General features: G+C 41.0%; 2 protein-coding genes across 4 annotated transcripts; both read left to right on the forward strand.

Moving 5' to 3' along the window:
• Nucleotides 1-752: 752 nt before the first annotated feature.
• On the forward strand, nt 753-5,550 carry LOC116617419. 2 transcript variants are annotated; one of them, XM_048726648.1, is made up of 2 exons: nt 753-2,483; nt 3,507-5,550. In XM_048726648.1, exons 1-2 carry the CDS (start codon nt 1,746-1,748, stop codon nt 3,516-3,518), a joined length of 750 nt encoding a protein of 249 aa, XP_048582605.1. In that variant the 5' UTR covers nt 753-1,745; the 3' UTR covers nt 3,519-5,550. The 2 variants fall into 2 exon arrangements, with proteins under 2 accessions (XP_048582605.1, XP_032236031.2); XM_032380140.2 differs by having other exon boundaries at nt 754-2,483; nt 4,430-5,550.
• Nucleotides 5,551-5,912: 362 nt separating this feature from the next.
• Nucleotides 5,913-12,782, forward strand: LOC116617418 (trichohyalin). 2 transcript variants are annotated; one of them, XR_007307593.1, is made up of 4 exons: nt 5,913-6,222; nt 6,685-6,756; nt 7,851-11,501; nt 11,600-12,782. XR_007307593.1 is itself a non-coding variant. In XM_032380139.2 (3 exons), the coding sequence occupies exons 2-3, from the start codon at nt 6,721-6,723 to the stop codon at nt 11,388-11,390; spliced, it is 3,576 nt and encodes a 1,191-aa protein (XP_032236030.2). In that variant the 5' UTR covers nt 5,913-6,222; nt 6,685-6,720; the 3' UTR covers nt 11,391-12,782. The 2 variants fall into 2 exon arrangements, 1 of the variants encoding a protein (XP_032236030.2); XM_032380139.2 differs by having other exon boundaries at nt 7,851-12,782.
• The last annotated feature ends 597 nt before the right edge of the window (nt 12,783-13,379 follow it).

The raw sequence follows: 13,379 nt of genomic DNA on the forward strand, positions 1-13,379 counted from the left end.
TGGAATAAGCACGTAGACTATGTAGTTAAGAAGGCAAACAAAAGGCTCTACGATCTCCGGCTCCTTAAGAAATCTGGAGTACCGGTCCAGGATCTTGTTGCCATCTATTTGTGTACTCATTAGATCTGTTGTGGAGTACGCAGGTCCAGTATGGGCTAATATAACAGGTTTCCTTGTCGACATTGTTGAGGGCATCCAAAAGAGGGCCCTGCGTATCGTTTTACCCCATCTACGATACAAGGAGGCCTTGGACGCCAGCGGGCTCCAAAGTCTTGCTGACCGCAGGCGCGAGCTTTGTACTAGTCTCATGACCTCCGCTAAGGAGCTAGAACCCCTTCGATCTGTAATTACTGGATGCGTAATAAAATAACGAGCATGGGTACTCACTAAGATCCGGCAGTATGAATCTATCTATCTATCTATCTATCTATCTATCTATCTATCTATCTATCTATCTATCTATCTATCTATCTATCTATCTATCTATCTATCTATCTATCTATCTATCTATCTATCTATCTATCTATCTATCTATCTATCTATCTATCTATCTACCTATCTACCTATCTACCTATCTACCTATCTACCTATCTACCTATCTACCTATCTATCTATCTATCTATCTATCTATCTATCTATCTATCTATCTATCTATCTATCTATCTATCTATCTATCTATCTATCTATCTATCTATCTATCTATCTATCTATCTATCTATCTATCTATCTATCTATCTATCTATCTATCTATCTATCTATCTAAAGGCATTAGAAAGGGAAGAAATTCAAGTATAGCGGGTTTAAGTGCTTTCGTGCTTTGGTGTTTTGCATCCCAGTGTAAAAGCTATGTTTGAAATTATACCGCTTAGTCTTACAAGGTTCCTGACTCTTTGTACCGGCCACTTTTATCTACACCAGCATATATTTTTTGTGTGATATTTTTAAAGTTTTTAAAGCTAATTTTATTGGTATGAATATTTTAAGTAACAATTATACATGCTTTTTGCAGCATTTGATGTAAAACTCATTGTAAAAGTAACAATCATCAAAATTATTTTCCTTTTTTGCCGGATTTGATATAAAACATATTTAGTAATAACCGAGTGTGTTCTTGGGGATATTAGATTTTAAGCACTTGAGCCTTAATAAAAACCTGATTGAGAAAAAAAAAAAGAAGGAATAACCTATTTTTAGATATGTATGGTGTAAAAGTAGAACACCTGCTCCGCAAAAATTACTCAGCCGGTGGGTGTGATTTTTTAAATATCTTAATCAATGTGTGCACACTTTTTATACAGATCCGCGCTTTTTTGTGATCCAAAATATTGCGAACCGTATTGTTCATTTAAAAGCAAAACTCTGGAAAACACTTTAACATAAATGTCTTTTAAGTGACAATTTGTGAGGCTACAAAAGACCGACGCCTGACCATTTCGCTGCTCGTTTGTGTTCTGACGTCATACGCGCTTGTTTATCTTCTGAACACAAAAGCCGCGGATTTTAGAATGCGGTATGTGATAGCTTACAAACAGGTCGTCTATTCACAATATTTATATCCAAATTTCCTTTTAATACCACCGAAACGCGATCTTTAAAATTTTAGTACGAATCTTTTGCTGATAACATACCGCTTGTAGATAATTGATTTCATCGTTAAAAACCGAAAAATTGATTTTAGAGCGCCCCCAGGAACACTTGTTAGTAAGTTTTTTTGAGCATTCGACAGTTCGCACTGTATTATATAGATGGAGTGGAAGCTTAGATGCGCGGAAAATGAAATTTCACGTTTAGGCAGCGAGTTGCAAGAATTGAAAGCTGTGAATGAGAGACTAGTCACACAGCTAAGGAACAGTAGAGAGCAAAATCAACTCCTTGCTCGCCTAATAGCCGAGTACGATAAAAACAAGATCGAACTTGGTGAACAGAACAAAAAATTGAGCGAAGAAAAACAGAGGCTAGAGTCCCGCATCTCGTCTCTAGAGGAAAAATTGCGTTTTTCAGAAACTGACTATACTCCACCAAGGAGAAAGCAATCGCTTCAACGCAACGACGAGAACGAAAGGTCTAGAATCGCCGGAAATGAGCCTAGGAATGCAAATACCCCAAGGAGCTTTCAAGACAATGTTTCCAGCTCTCATTTTAGCAAGCCTACACTTCACTCCTACGCTGATTTTAATTTTGGCTCTTCGAGCGGGGGAGATGCCAGTTCACTAAGCTTGGACACAAGATCTGACCTGTCGCTCTGCCAAGAACAGTTTGCTCGCTCGCTCGTTCTTGCGGATTTAAGTCAGACCACCGCTAGAGCTCGAAAAATGAGCGATACAAGGATCTCCGGTAAAACAAGGCGTATATCTGTACCCGATCGGCGCATCAGCCTACCTATGATAAGGGTTGAAGATTGGAGCGTTGGCGGGCGATCACAAAATACTTCACCATCTGACCAAGATGTTAATGCCAGTTATCACCATCCGTCTGTTTCTAAGGTTAGTTCTCCGTCTATTTTTGCTCATAAATAAACTCATTTATAGAAGAATACATTGGTTTATCCGGAGGGTAGAAGGAATTTTTTTTATTTTTAACTATTTTTTGTTTTGCTTTACATATTTGGGGATTGGTTTTGTGCATTCTCCCCATTTTCGTGACACCAGAAAATAGTCAGTCAATTAATAAAATAGTGCATTATAACTATAATAACATATAAGCTTGTATATAATATTCAATATAGTATAAAATAGAAGCTGCATCATATTGATCGCTTATGTTTTTTCCGTAGTTTTATTTTGTATTTTTTTTAGCATTGTCCGGTTATAGAAAGATTGAAGATCCGGTCTGTTGTAGACATTATTAACGTTTTGATTTTTGTTAAACACAAAAATTACCGCATATTTTTTACTCTTGTGCTTTGAATTACTGCGTATATGTCACTGCAGGAAAAGAAATGTACCAATTAAGTGGGTGACATTTTTCAATGAGCCTCCGTACTTCCTCACCAGTTATGCTCGTCAATAGGAACTGAGAAAGTATGCATTGTTCATGCCTTTTTTCTGCAACGCCATGTCCGCTTTTTACGCAAATTTCTCAAAAAATTTACTACATATCGAACCTTATCCTCCGACTGGTAGCATAAAAACCTTTTTTTGCCATATAGAGTCCAGACAATTTTCTTTCTGACAGGCGTTAACAGTCATTTTTCACTCTAACTGTTGTAAAACCAGTAAAAATTAAAATTCATTTACATCGGCTTTGTTTGAGCTATGTTTTTTTATGATTTTTATTCTTAAATAATGCAATGAAAAAAACTAAAGGCGGAAAGGCTCACTGAGTGCCTTTACGTAACGCGCTGGTTCGCACGTGGCCGAAACCCGATATATACTCATCCCTACTTCCTTGCGCTAAACAACACTTAGGGTGTGCTAATAATATGCTAACAACTGGGAGTAATACTGGTAATCGTGTTTTATCAGGGAATGAAAGAGCTGCGTATGAAAATATTACTTGACTTTCAGAAATTTCTCTGATTGGTTCAGCTCTTCCCTACTCCCACGTCAAGTTGGGAAAATCAGACTCCATTTTGCCTGACACGCCTAACGAGAAAAAGAATGTTATGGAACTACGATGCTTGCGCTGGTCTACGCCGACATCGCGTCTAACTGTTCAGGACGGAATTTTTGTAAAAATCAGCGTGCACGAGCCGGCGTTGTGGACCTAAAGGCCTGGCTAAACTAGGTCACATGTAGCGTTGACACGTCTCCTAAATGTTTCCTAGTTTAGCCACCGCCAAAAACATGTAGCGCGCGACAAATTTTTGTAGGGCGCGGCACGAAAATGTTTTTTTTTTTAACTATCCGAGATCTTTTTTTTTCGCTTCTTCGAGATTTGGCGTGCGCTACAATGATTTTCGAGGTGGCTAAACTAGGAGACATGTCGCACGCTACAAGTATTCTTGTTTCATTGTCCCCCAAAAAAATTGCTGGTGTCTTGATAGACTTCACAATTCTTACATGGTATCAGTTTAAATGTCAGATAAATCCCAATTTTATCTTGCTTTTTTCACTTACTTTATATAATCTCAGGGGCGGATCCAAGGTTTCAAAATGGGGGGTGCATGATGGCTAAATAGACGGCTTATAACTGAATCAGGGGTTCTTGGTAGGTCACATAGATAAAACAATACTTCATGTTGAATTTGGTTTGTCGCTTCAGCAAAGTCAAGCAGGCGAAAGCACAAAAACAGTATACCCCGTCCCTCATACATTTTTTCCTTCAAACAAAGTGACTTTCATTTTTTTTTTTTACTCAAAAAGGGGGTGGATATCCACCCAACCCACCTTCCCTGTATCCGCACCTGAATCTAAGCGTGGACGAGGATTGTCAAGTGTATCGCTTTCTTTCGCGTTGAACTCTTACTATTAGCACTCTTTATTTTCAGATTCAAGATCGGCTATGCTCATGCGAGCGCAAGAACTGTGCTCACTCGCTACTCGGCGACTGTAATCACGTGGGTGATACCGTGTAGGAGTCTAAAGCACAAGTCTAGCATCTCTCGACGGCACCGGAAGAAAAAAACTTTTGATAAGCGATGTACATATGGTAAAAGTAATAATGCTGTAAATAATAATGTAATACTTGTTTTCGTCATCGTGTCGTCATCGCCATTCTGGTAATATGGTAGGAACTTATAAAATTATATAATAATTATATTTAAAATTATAAAACTTTTAAAAATTGTTATAATCACCAACTTCATTACTGTCAACCAATGGTTCCTATGTTCATGACTAGGTGTCCTTAATGGAAATCTCCCACCCCCAACCCCCTACATGAAATTTAATGGTCACTCCCTAACGTAAAACTTTTGTAAATATAACATACTTAATTTGTGCATTTAGTATTATTTGAAAATTGGGGGGTTCTGGATCCAAACGAGATGTACGCCTTTCGAGTAAGGTCGCACGCAGAGAATCGATGTGTCGTAACCCGCAGTGCTTCGTGGGTATCAAATAAATAATAAAATAATCGTAAATCAAAACAAACTCAGGTTTAGAAAGCGTTAGCATTCTCAGTAATGTGCCTCTACATGGCGTTCAGAGACTAGGATTCAGCCATTTATACATAACCCATGAACCACTGCGGGTTACGATACAATGATTCGCGGGGCAACCTTAATTGAAATAAGTGTATATAGTGGTATCTCTATAAAGCGGCCACCCATGTGACCGGAGTTTGCACAGCTATTATCGCTCGACTGTCTGTTATGGTTTTTGCGATCAAATATGGCTTTCTTGCCGATTTTTAGACAAAATGAATGTTGTATAAAAACAACACTGGATTGACTAATATTTTTTAACTTGGAAATGGTGCCGCTTTTTAGAGGATGGCCCACTGTATTCAAAGTACAAATATGAGCGGGACCTCGCGTCTCCATATTACTTTTCCAATGATGGGCTCTTTACCAGATATGGGGCCTGTGGAATTTGAGCGCCAAAGCGAGGCTTTGGCGTTTGTTCACGGCCGCAGTTCCAGCATGTTTCCATAGATTTTTACCTTCAATCTTTTGTAAAGTGAAAAAAACCGCAACAATTGCAAACGGCTCGCCAAAGCCTCTCTATCGCCCTCTTTTTACACAAGACCCCCATTTCTGGCAAACGGCCCATTCTTCTCTCTCCCTTGATCGTTCTTCTTTGTCTGTTTGTATAACCTTTTACCATCTTTTTTTGAAAATAATGTAGTGCTACTTTGAAAATGTTTATATAACCATGAGTAAAGATATCCGCACTATCTAAATCTGATTTGAGTCCATATCAAATGTTTATCTTATCGGATACATTTTGAAAATAAAGAGCTAATTACTGCAAGTGTTGCTACCTGTGTCTCGATTCACCTGTGAGGGCGCACGAGATTTGCATAACTGTGGCATTCACTGGAGTATTGAATTACAGTGATCGTGGCTTAACAACAGCTTCGTGCTCAACAATGCTCTAAAATCTGTGTCGCGCGAGAAGAGCGGGCTTGACGCTTTCTTATTTACCTGACAAATCGTTCTGTAAACACATGTGAGCTTCGTGGATTGATTGTCAACAAATTCGTATTCGGCACTTGAGGTTTTTATCCGTTTGCTGTTCTCGCCTCGAGGGCTTTAGAGTTGCGTGATCACTGTATCGTAGAAGCTGAGTTGTTAACACCGTTTTGACGCCTAAAGTTATCAAGCCAGCCACTTCAAAGGTAATCTAGCTATCCTGTGGTTAATACACCTTGTTTAAAAAGCTTTAAGGTGCTTGAATTAAATTTGAAGTTGAGTCATTGGATTTCTATTCGCTCGAAATGTAAGCACGTCTTTTTACCATTGTTGCCATAGTGCTTCTAGAAGGACGCCGTGCCGTCTTTGAGAAAGTATTCTTGATAGATCCCTTTCTTTTTACTATACTCTACTAATGATCAAGAACAGCTCATTTTATTATTATTTGCTCGCGAATATAAATATTTGGAAACTACAATAAACCACGGTATTGTATTTATGGTTTTCAAGTATTTATGGTTTTCAAGTCCTCAAACAAGCGTAATTGGAGCGGCGCAAAACTCAACTTATATGAATGCCTTTTAAATAAATCCTTCGCATATGGTAAATCAGTCTATTTTCTGCGTAAATTTCCCGTTTATACATAACACAGTTGTTTCGGGTTTTAGAATTGTCATAAAGGAGGATCAAGAAAGGCTAGCAGGATGCTGAAACGAATCCGAAAAACTAGTAAACAGATGGTAAGTGTGTGGTGATACTATTCTTCTTGATGGCGTGTGCCCGGGGGTCACGGCATATTGTGAAGGATCATAAATATCTCTCCCTCTTTCTTCAATTTGGTACAATTTACGAGTCTGTAGATATACAGATGCTCACAGATAAAGTAAAGAAGAAATAAAGCGTTTGCGTGTGTATTTTTATTATCCAGAGCAAAATCTTTTGTTGAGAGATAAGACATTTTAAATTATTTCCGCTTTGTTATCTTTTGATTTACGCGTTTTTAACAGTGGCAGAAGAGTTTTATTAGAACAGATGTGTAATAAAACCTTTTATTTACCCACACTTAGTTTAGAGTAAACATGTCATGTTTAGCCTCGGCATGTCCTTCAAATTGGTGAATCTCAGACTGGACGTTCTTTTTTTATATAAAGAAAAAGTGTATACGAAGTATAAGACAAAGTGGTACATTTATAGTAAGCACCCTTCACTTATGCAGACTGCCTGACCTGATTACCGAATGGGCCGTCAGTCGAATTAGATTCTGAAAGCGGGGCTTTGGGTACAATCGAGGCTCTGTTTACAGCCGACTTGCCGCTAGGTAATGAGGTAATTTGATTAGAAGAGTTGGAAATGTATGTGCCGTCTCCATATCCTCACGAACCGCATACCCAAATACCACAAGTCCCCTTCAACCGGTAACTGGCCAGACACTTTGATTCTTGATGCAACGATGTTCCCTATAAAGGGTTCAAACTTCTTCAGTGTTGACTCAACTCATTTACACCCATTTAAAAAAACCTTGCCAGTGCAAATGGGAAATAGAAATTGGCAGTTCTCCTTCCTAAAGTTACATTGGGTCTCTTTTTTTCGGAGAATACACGAAAATGTGAATAAATCATCATTATTCTAATCATAAATTAAAAAAGAAGTACTCTGTCTTTCAATTTGCCTTTGCCATCTGCATTGGCAACAATATGTGCATTTCCCCATTTTGTTTTTGTTCACAAATAAGCGGATCTCTGGCTTAAAGGATAAAAATTTGCTACAAAGTCAAAAAATCGTCAAAAAAGTAAAAAAAAAAACACACACACAAAGTTGTTCATCTATTTCGCAGAGTCGTGGGAAGAGCGCCAGTAGTCTTGATGGTCTGGACAGCGGTGAAACAGTAGTAGTTGATCCTGAAGTACCACAGGTAGCCAATGAAGTCAAGAGGAGTTCTTCTGTACGCAAGAAATCCGCACAAGAAGAGGGCAACAGAGGGAAGGAAGAGAAGAAGAAAGAAAACAAGAAAAAAGAAAAAGAGAAAGATGAACAGAATATAGAAGTAGAAAACGTCTTGAAAGAAGTGGCGAGTTTGAAGAATGATCTTCAATCTATGGGCGAGCAGCTTGAACGAGAAAAAGCTCATAATGCCGAGTTAAAAGCCATTAAAACCCAGCAGATATCAGCGTTAACGGTCAAACTAGCGACCGCTATTCGACAGAAAGAAGCAGCGGAGGCAAAGATGCATCCCAGTCACATGACAAACGATTCTGCTGACCCAGTCCCCTGTCAGACACAGGATGCCCAAGAGACAGAAAACGTGTCCCTAAGAAATGAAGTAAGGTATTTGCATGGAGAAGTGAAAAGACTTGAAGAGCAACTGAAAGCAGAGACGCAACACGAGTCCACTCTGAGGGACCTTAGCATTCAACTAGCAACCGCTGTGCAGCAGAAAGAGGAACTGGAAGCATTGCGGGCTCGTGAGTTAAAAGCTAATAGAGAAGATTATCAGAAGAAGTGCGAGTCGCTTATGGTAGAGATTGAAAGTCTAAAAAGTGAAGTGCAGCAATTGAATTCAAGGCTGCAAAATCAAGATGAATTAGAGACTGAAAGGAAGACGCTCAAACAATATTGCAAAGCATTAGAGAGTGAAGGCGAGAAGCTTCGTGGGGAGCTGGGGCGAGCCAGAGACAAATTGCGTTACTTTGAGGAGTCACGCAACAGTCAGCAAACCGTGGAGCTGAAAGAGGGGGAGTCATTAAGAAGAGAAATCAGCCGAATTACTGACGAGTTAACTAACCTGAGTAGGTTAAAGGAGAAAGAAGGCCAAGAGTATTTAGAAAAATGCGAATCCATGAACAAAGAAATACGATTACTGAAAGATGAGTGTTCTAAACAAGAGAAGGGGATTGAGAAACTTCAGGTTGAACATGAAAAAGACTTAGATTCCATGAGAAAGAAGAACCGTCAACTCACGGAAGAGTTAAATAACGAGAGAAAGTTAAAGGTGAAAGATGCTAAAGAACATTTTGAAAAATGTGAATTTCTGACAAAAGAGATGCATCGGCTGAAAAATGAATGGTCAAATAAAGAAAAGGAATATAAAAGGATGGCGACAGAACAGGAAAAAGAATCGAAGTCCTTAAGGAAAAAGAATAATCAACTCGAAGACGAGTTAACCAATCAGGGGAAATCCAAGGAGCAAGAGGCCCAAGAACATTCTGAAAAATACGAGGCCTTGAAAAATGAAATGCAGCAACAGGGAAAAGAATGGTTGAAACAAGACAAAGAAAGTCATAAACAAATTGAAGAGCGCGAAAAAGAGTGTAAATCTTTGAGGGACGAAGTGAGAAAGCTGAGAGATAACCTTTCCAAACAAGATTTGTCCAGGAATGATGAAGTGGCAGGCTTTCTTAAAGAAAGAGAAGTACTGAGGAAAGAATTACGAAGGATAACGGAGGAGCTCTCTAAGCAGGAATCGGCTAGAAGGGAAGAACAAGCAGATCAGGAAAGGCGCTGTAAGGCCTTGAAGAGTGAGGCAGATAAGCTACACGGGGAAGTCCTGCGACTAAATAATATTCTTTACAACAAGGAGCTAGCGGAGGACGAAGAGCGCGCTCAACTTGCCGCTCAAGTCACGAGCGCAACACGAGAGAAAGACGAAGCACTGGAAGAGGTCGAGAAACTTCGTGCAGAGCTGAATCTATTGACAGAAATAACGGATACAACGATAAAAAGAGATATCGAAGGAACACGAAGCAATAACCCAAATACTCGTCGTAAAGAAAATTCTTCAGCGAGTTGCGCGAAGGTAGATTCCTGGGTATGCAACCAAGGCATAAATGGCGAGGGGAGAGTCGAAGCCGAAGCGACAACAAGTGGCCTTGACATGCCGCGCAAGACTGGATACCAGCCACGTGGTGATCAGCATCAATCCGAGAGTGTTCTCAAGGCAAACAGAGTAATGGATGGTCCAATAGAAGCAGTCCTGACACGTGGCACCACGTGTATGACTCCACCCTCTCCAAGCGACCAATCGGAGAACAATGACGCGACGGATGGTTCAGAGACTGGAGACAAGAACCAGGAAGTGATCGCCGAGTTTCACAGAATTCAGAAAGAGTTGGCGGAAATGAGGCAAAACATGGCCGTGGTGCAGGCACTGAATGAGAGACTTTCAAATGATCTTAAATTTCTTTCGGAAAAACGCGACGTTGTGATACGAAAGAGCACAGGGTCACGACGCGTGCGCAGGATGGCGTCCGCTGATAAAACAAATGCGGGCTCTGCTCCAACTAAATTTATTTTCCCCGAAGTGACCAAGGGGGATAGTGAGCAAGACGTCGAGAAAATGAAGGAATTAGAGACAATGAAAGACGACGAGAAAATGAAAAACATCGAGGGAAAGCCCTACGAAGACGACATAGAATCCTTCAGCCCTCCAAATGAAAATCAAAGGGTCGAAGATAAAACAAGTGCCGTTAACGCATATGAGCAATGGAAAGACAAGGAAGAAGACGTGAGAAATCAGCTCTCAAAGGCACTGGCAGAACTGCACAGTCTTCGCAATGACAACAAAGAGATCAAGGAACAAATGCGGACCATCGCCGCGTCCACCGCCGTGCCCAGCGCCAGCCACCAAGAAGAGGACTTCTTTCTCAGAACCACACAGTTCACCGACGGGCTTCTGCGCGAGATGCGAGCACGTGACCTCCATAGCAGCCGAGAGCGCGTGCTCAGTAGCACAGGGATCGACGAAGGTTTCCATGGTGAAAACAGAAGCCCCCGCAGCCTAGCGTCTAGTCCGCGGAGGGAGAGAAGATGTTCGAGTGAGGTGAGCCCGCGAGGAGACACCACACGGTACAGCCTGACCACTAGTCCCAGACATGCGACTGATAGTGGTTACCTTGGAGACAGCAGCCCTGAACTCTTCGGTAAGCCTGTGGTGGACGAGGTATTCCAAGAAAGACTAGGAAGACCTTCGCGACGTTCTCTGGACATGACGCAGGAAAGTGACCACGAATTCCAGGAATTATTTCACAATAGATCCAGGTCAGCAGAACCAACAGTTGAGTCGTCGCGCTTTGAGCCCTTCCAGCGGTCATCTGGCGTTAGAGCACACAGGTATTCCGTTCCCAGCAAGCTTGGCGAGGTCGAGTTGAGTAAGTCTGATGGTGCTGCTGCCATGAGACGAAGTATTGATATCTGGGGGGAGAGGGTGAGGCGGCCGCTGGAGCTGTCCAAGATTTGGAAGTCATCAGAAACTGTTACGCCAGCTATGAGCGTACCAGGGTACAAAGACTACCTACAGAGACACATTGTAAAGTCCTCGAATCGTATTGCTAAGGTAAGGGACTTGGCGCCAGAAGAGCTCTACCATCTTCCCATATGAGGACCATGGCTAGATTAACGCAGCAAAGTTTAAGATCTATGAACCATATATTGCAAATGGACTTGGTGACAGAGGAGCTCTACCATCTACCCATATGATAACCATGGCTAGATTAACGCAGCAAAGTTTAAGATCTATGAACCATATATTGCAAATGGACTTGGTGACAGAGGAGCTCTACCATCTACCCATATGATAACCATGGCTACATTAACTCATTAGAGTTTCAGGACTACCTTCTTGCTGACACTTAATGTCTTTAAGCCATATATTGCTAAGGGATATGGCGCCAAAAGTACTCTACGATCTACCTATTTTAGGAGCATGGCTAGTAGCGCATCAGAGTAGAAGGCCCGCTTGTCATATAAGAAATCAAGTTAAACTGACCTTATATACGCAAAATGAAGTGCTTTGCAGCTACAGTGTTTTAGATTTCGTACCAAACCTCAAAACTGCGATTTTATTTGCACGTGCGTCGCGATTATTACTATCTAATTTTTATTTCAGGATTTGCAAACTAGAAGCATTGGTGATTATTTTCGCCAAAGATCAGATCGATCGCACGCTTTAAGGGGGGGTACTAAACGGGTTTCAATTTGAACGAATTTTTTAAAGCAATTACCCGCGAAAGGCCTTAAGGTGATGTTACACGCGTCGTTTTCCCGCGATACACCGTTGCGTTGCGTTTTCTCGCAACGCCTTCCCTAAGTACATTTCGCAATGCTGTCTATAACAAGGTGGCGACAGTGGATTGGGAAGATAAGGGGATAAGTTATTTAGTAAAAAATCCACGCAACGGCGTACCGTGGAAACTTCGCAAAAAAAAAAACGACTCGTGTGACATCGCCTTTAGTATACTTCACATTTTTCGGTATTGATCGTACCGCTGTACTTTTCGCATTTTCTTCTCCGGCAGTTATACGGAGTTCCGCACTCAACAAAGTCTAGTTGTGACTGACTGACTGACTGACTGACTGACTGACTGACTGACTGACTGACTGACTGACTGACTGACTGACTGACTGACTGACTGACTGACTGACTGACTGACTGACTGACTGACTGACTGACTGACTGACGACTTGTGCACGAGCGTGCGAAAAGGGGGCCGAACCATCCCTTTTATAGCGCGCGTTCGTCTTTAAGAAAGAAATCGAAGAATGTGGTAATTTATTATTACAAGTACGTGTGAAGGAATTTGGATTCGATGTAAGCGATTTAAATTCGTTGTTTTCAAAATGTTATTCAAAGAAAAGTGAACAGACCAATTTTATATCCGGGTGAGAATTGAGTGATTCTTTTTTTTCTATACGAATGAGTGCCAGGTATCAAGTGTGTGAAAATACTAGTCAAAGTGTTAAAATTCTAAATTAAAATATAATTTATGTTGTGCAGAGTTGTTGTGTAATAGGGAGTAGTAAAGCACAATAATACGTTTTTCTCCACCGCACCCACTAAGCCTTGCGCCAGGGGCACTAATGTCTATGTAGATATTTTACCGTGTCTTTCTCCACCGCACCCACTAAGCCTTGCGCCAGGGGCGTTAATGTCTATGTAGATGTTTTACCGTGTCTTTCTCCACCGCACCCACTAAGCCTTGCGCCAGGGGCGTTAATGTCTAAGTAGATGTTTTACCGTGTCCAAACTACAAGGTCGCCGCACGACTCAACAACGAGCTCCGAACAGCGAAGACCATTGCGCATCAACAAAAGATAAGTCCTTGGAATTTAACTCTTAACTGTAAGCAGGAAGTTTACGTTCTCAATATCAAAGCAATATTCTTTATCACCTCCTTTGACACCCATCGGACACCTTTGAAACTTTGATAGTTTAAATTCACAAAGGAAATGAAAAGTTTCGAAACAGGTTAATCAACCATCACTTTTTATCTTTGTCAGGTAAATTTTTTTATCCGAGAGGGGCGGGGAGGCACTCCTGAAGTAGGACAAAAAATGTGTTTGGTGGGGGGGGGGGGGGGGGGGATTTAAC

This window comes from Nematostella vectensis, chromosome 4, assembly GCF_932526225.1.
Source record: "Nematostella vectensis chromosome 4, jaNemVect1.1, whole genome shotgun sequence".
Lineage (NCBI taxonomy): Eukaryota > Metazoa > Cnidaria > Anthozoa > Actiniaria > Edwardsiidae > Nematostella > Nematostella vectensis.

Bases quoted from the DNA above. Each gene is read 5' to 3' on its own strand.
- LOC116617419 (XM_032380140.2), top strand. From the start codon at position 1,746: ATGGAGTGGAAGCTTAGATGCGCGGAAAATGAAATTTCACGTTTAGGC. The intron at 2,484-4,429 runs GTTAGTTCTCCG...CTTTATTTTCAG, and splicing joins ACCATCCGTCTGTTTCTAAG to ATTCAAGATCGGCTATGCTC.
- LOC116617418 (XM_032380139.2), top strand. From the start codon at position 6,721: ATGCTGAAACGAATCCGAAAAACTAGTAAACAGATG. The intron at 6,757-7,850 runs GTAAGTGTGTGG...TCTATTTCGCAG, and splicing joins GAAAAACTAGTAAACAGATG to AGTCGTGGGAAGAGCGCCAG.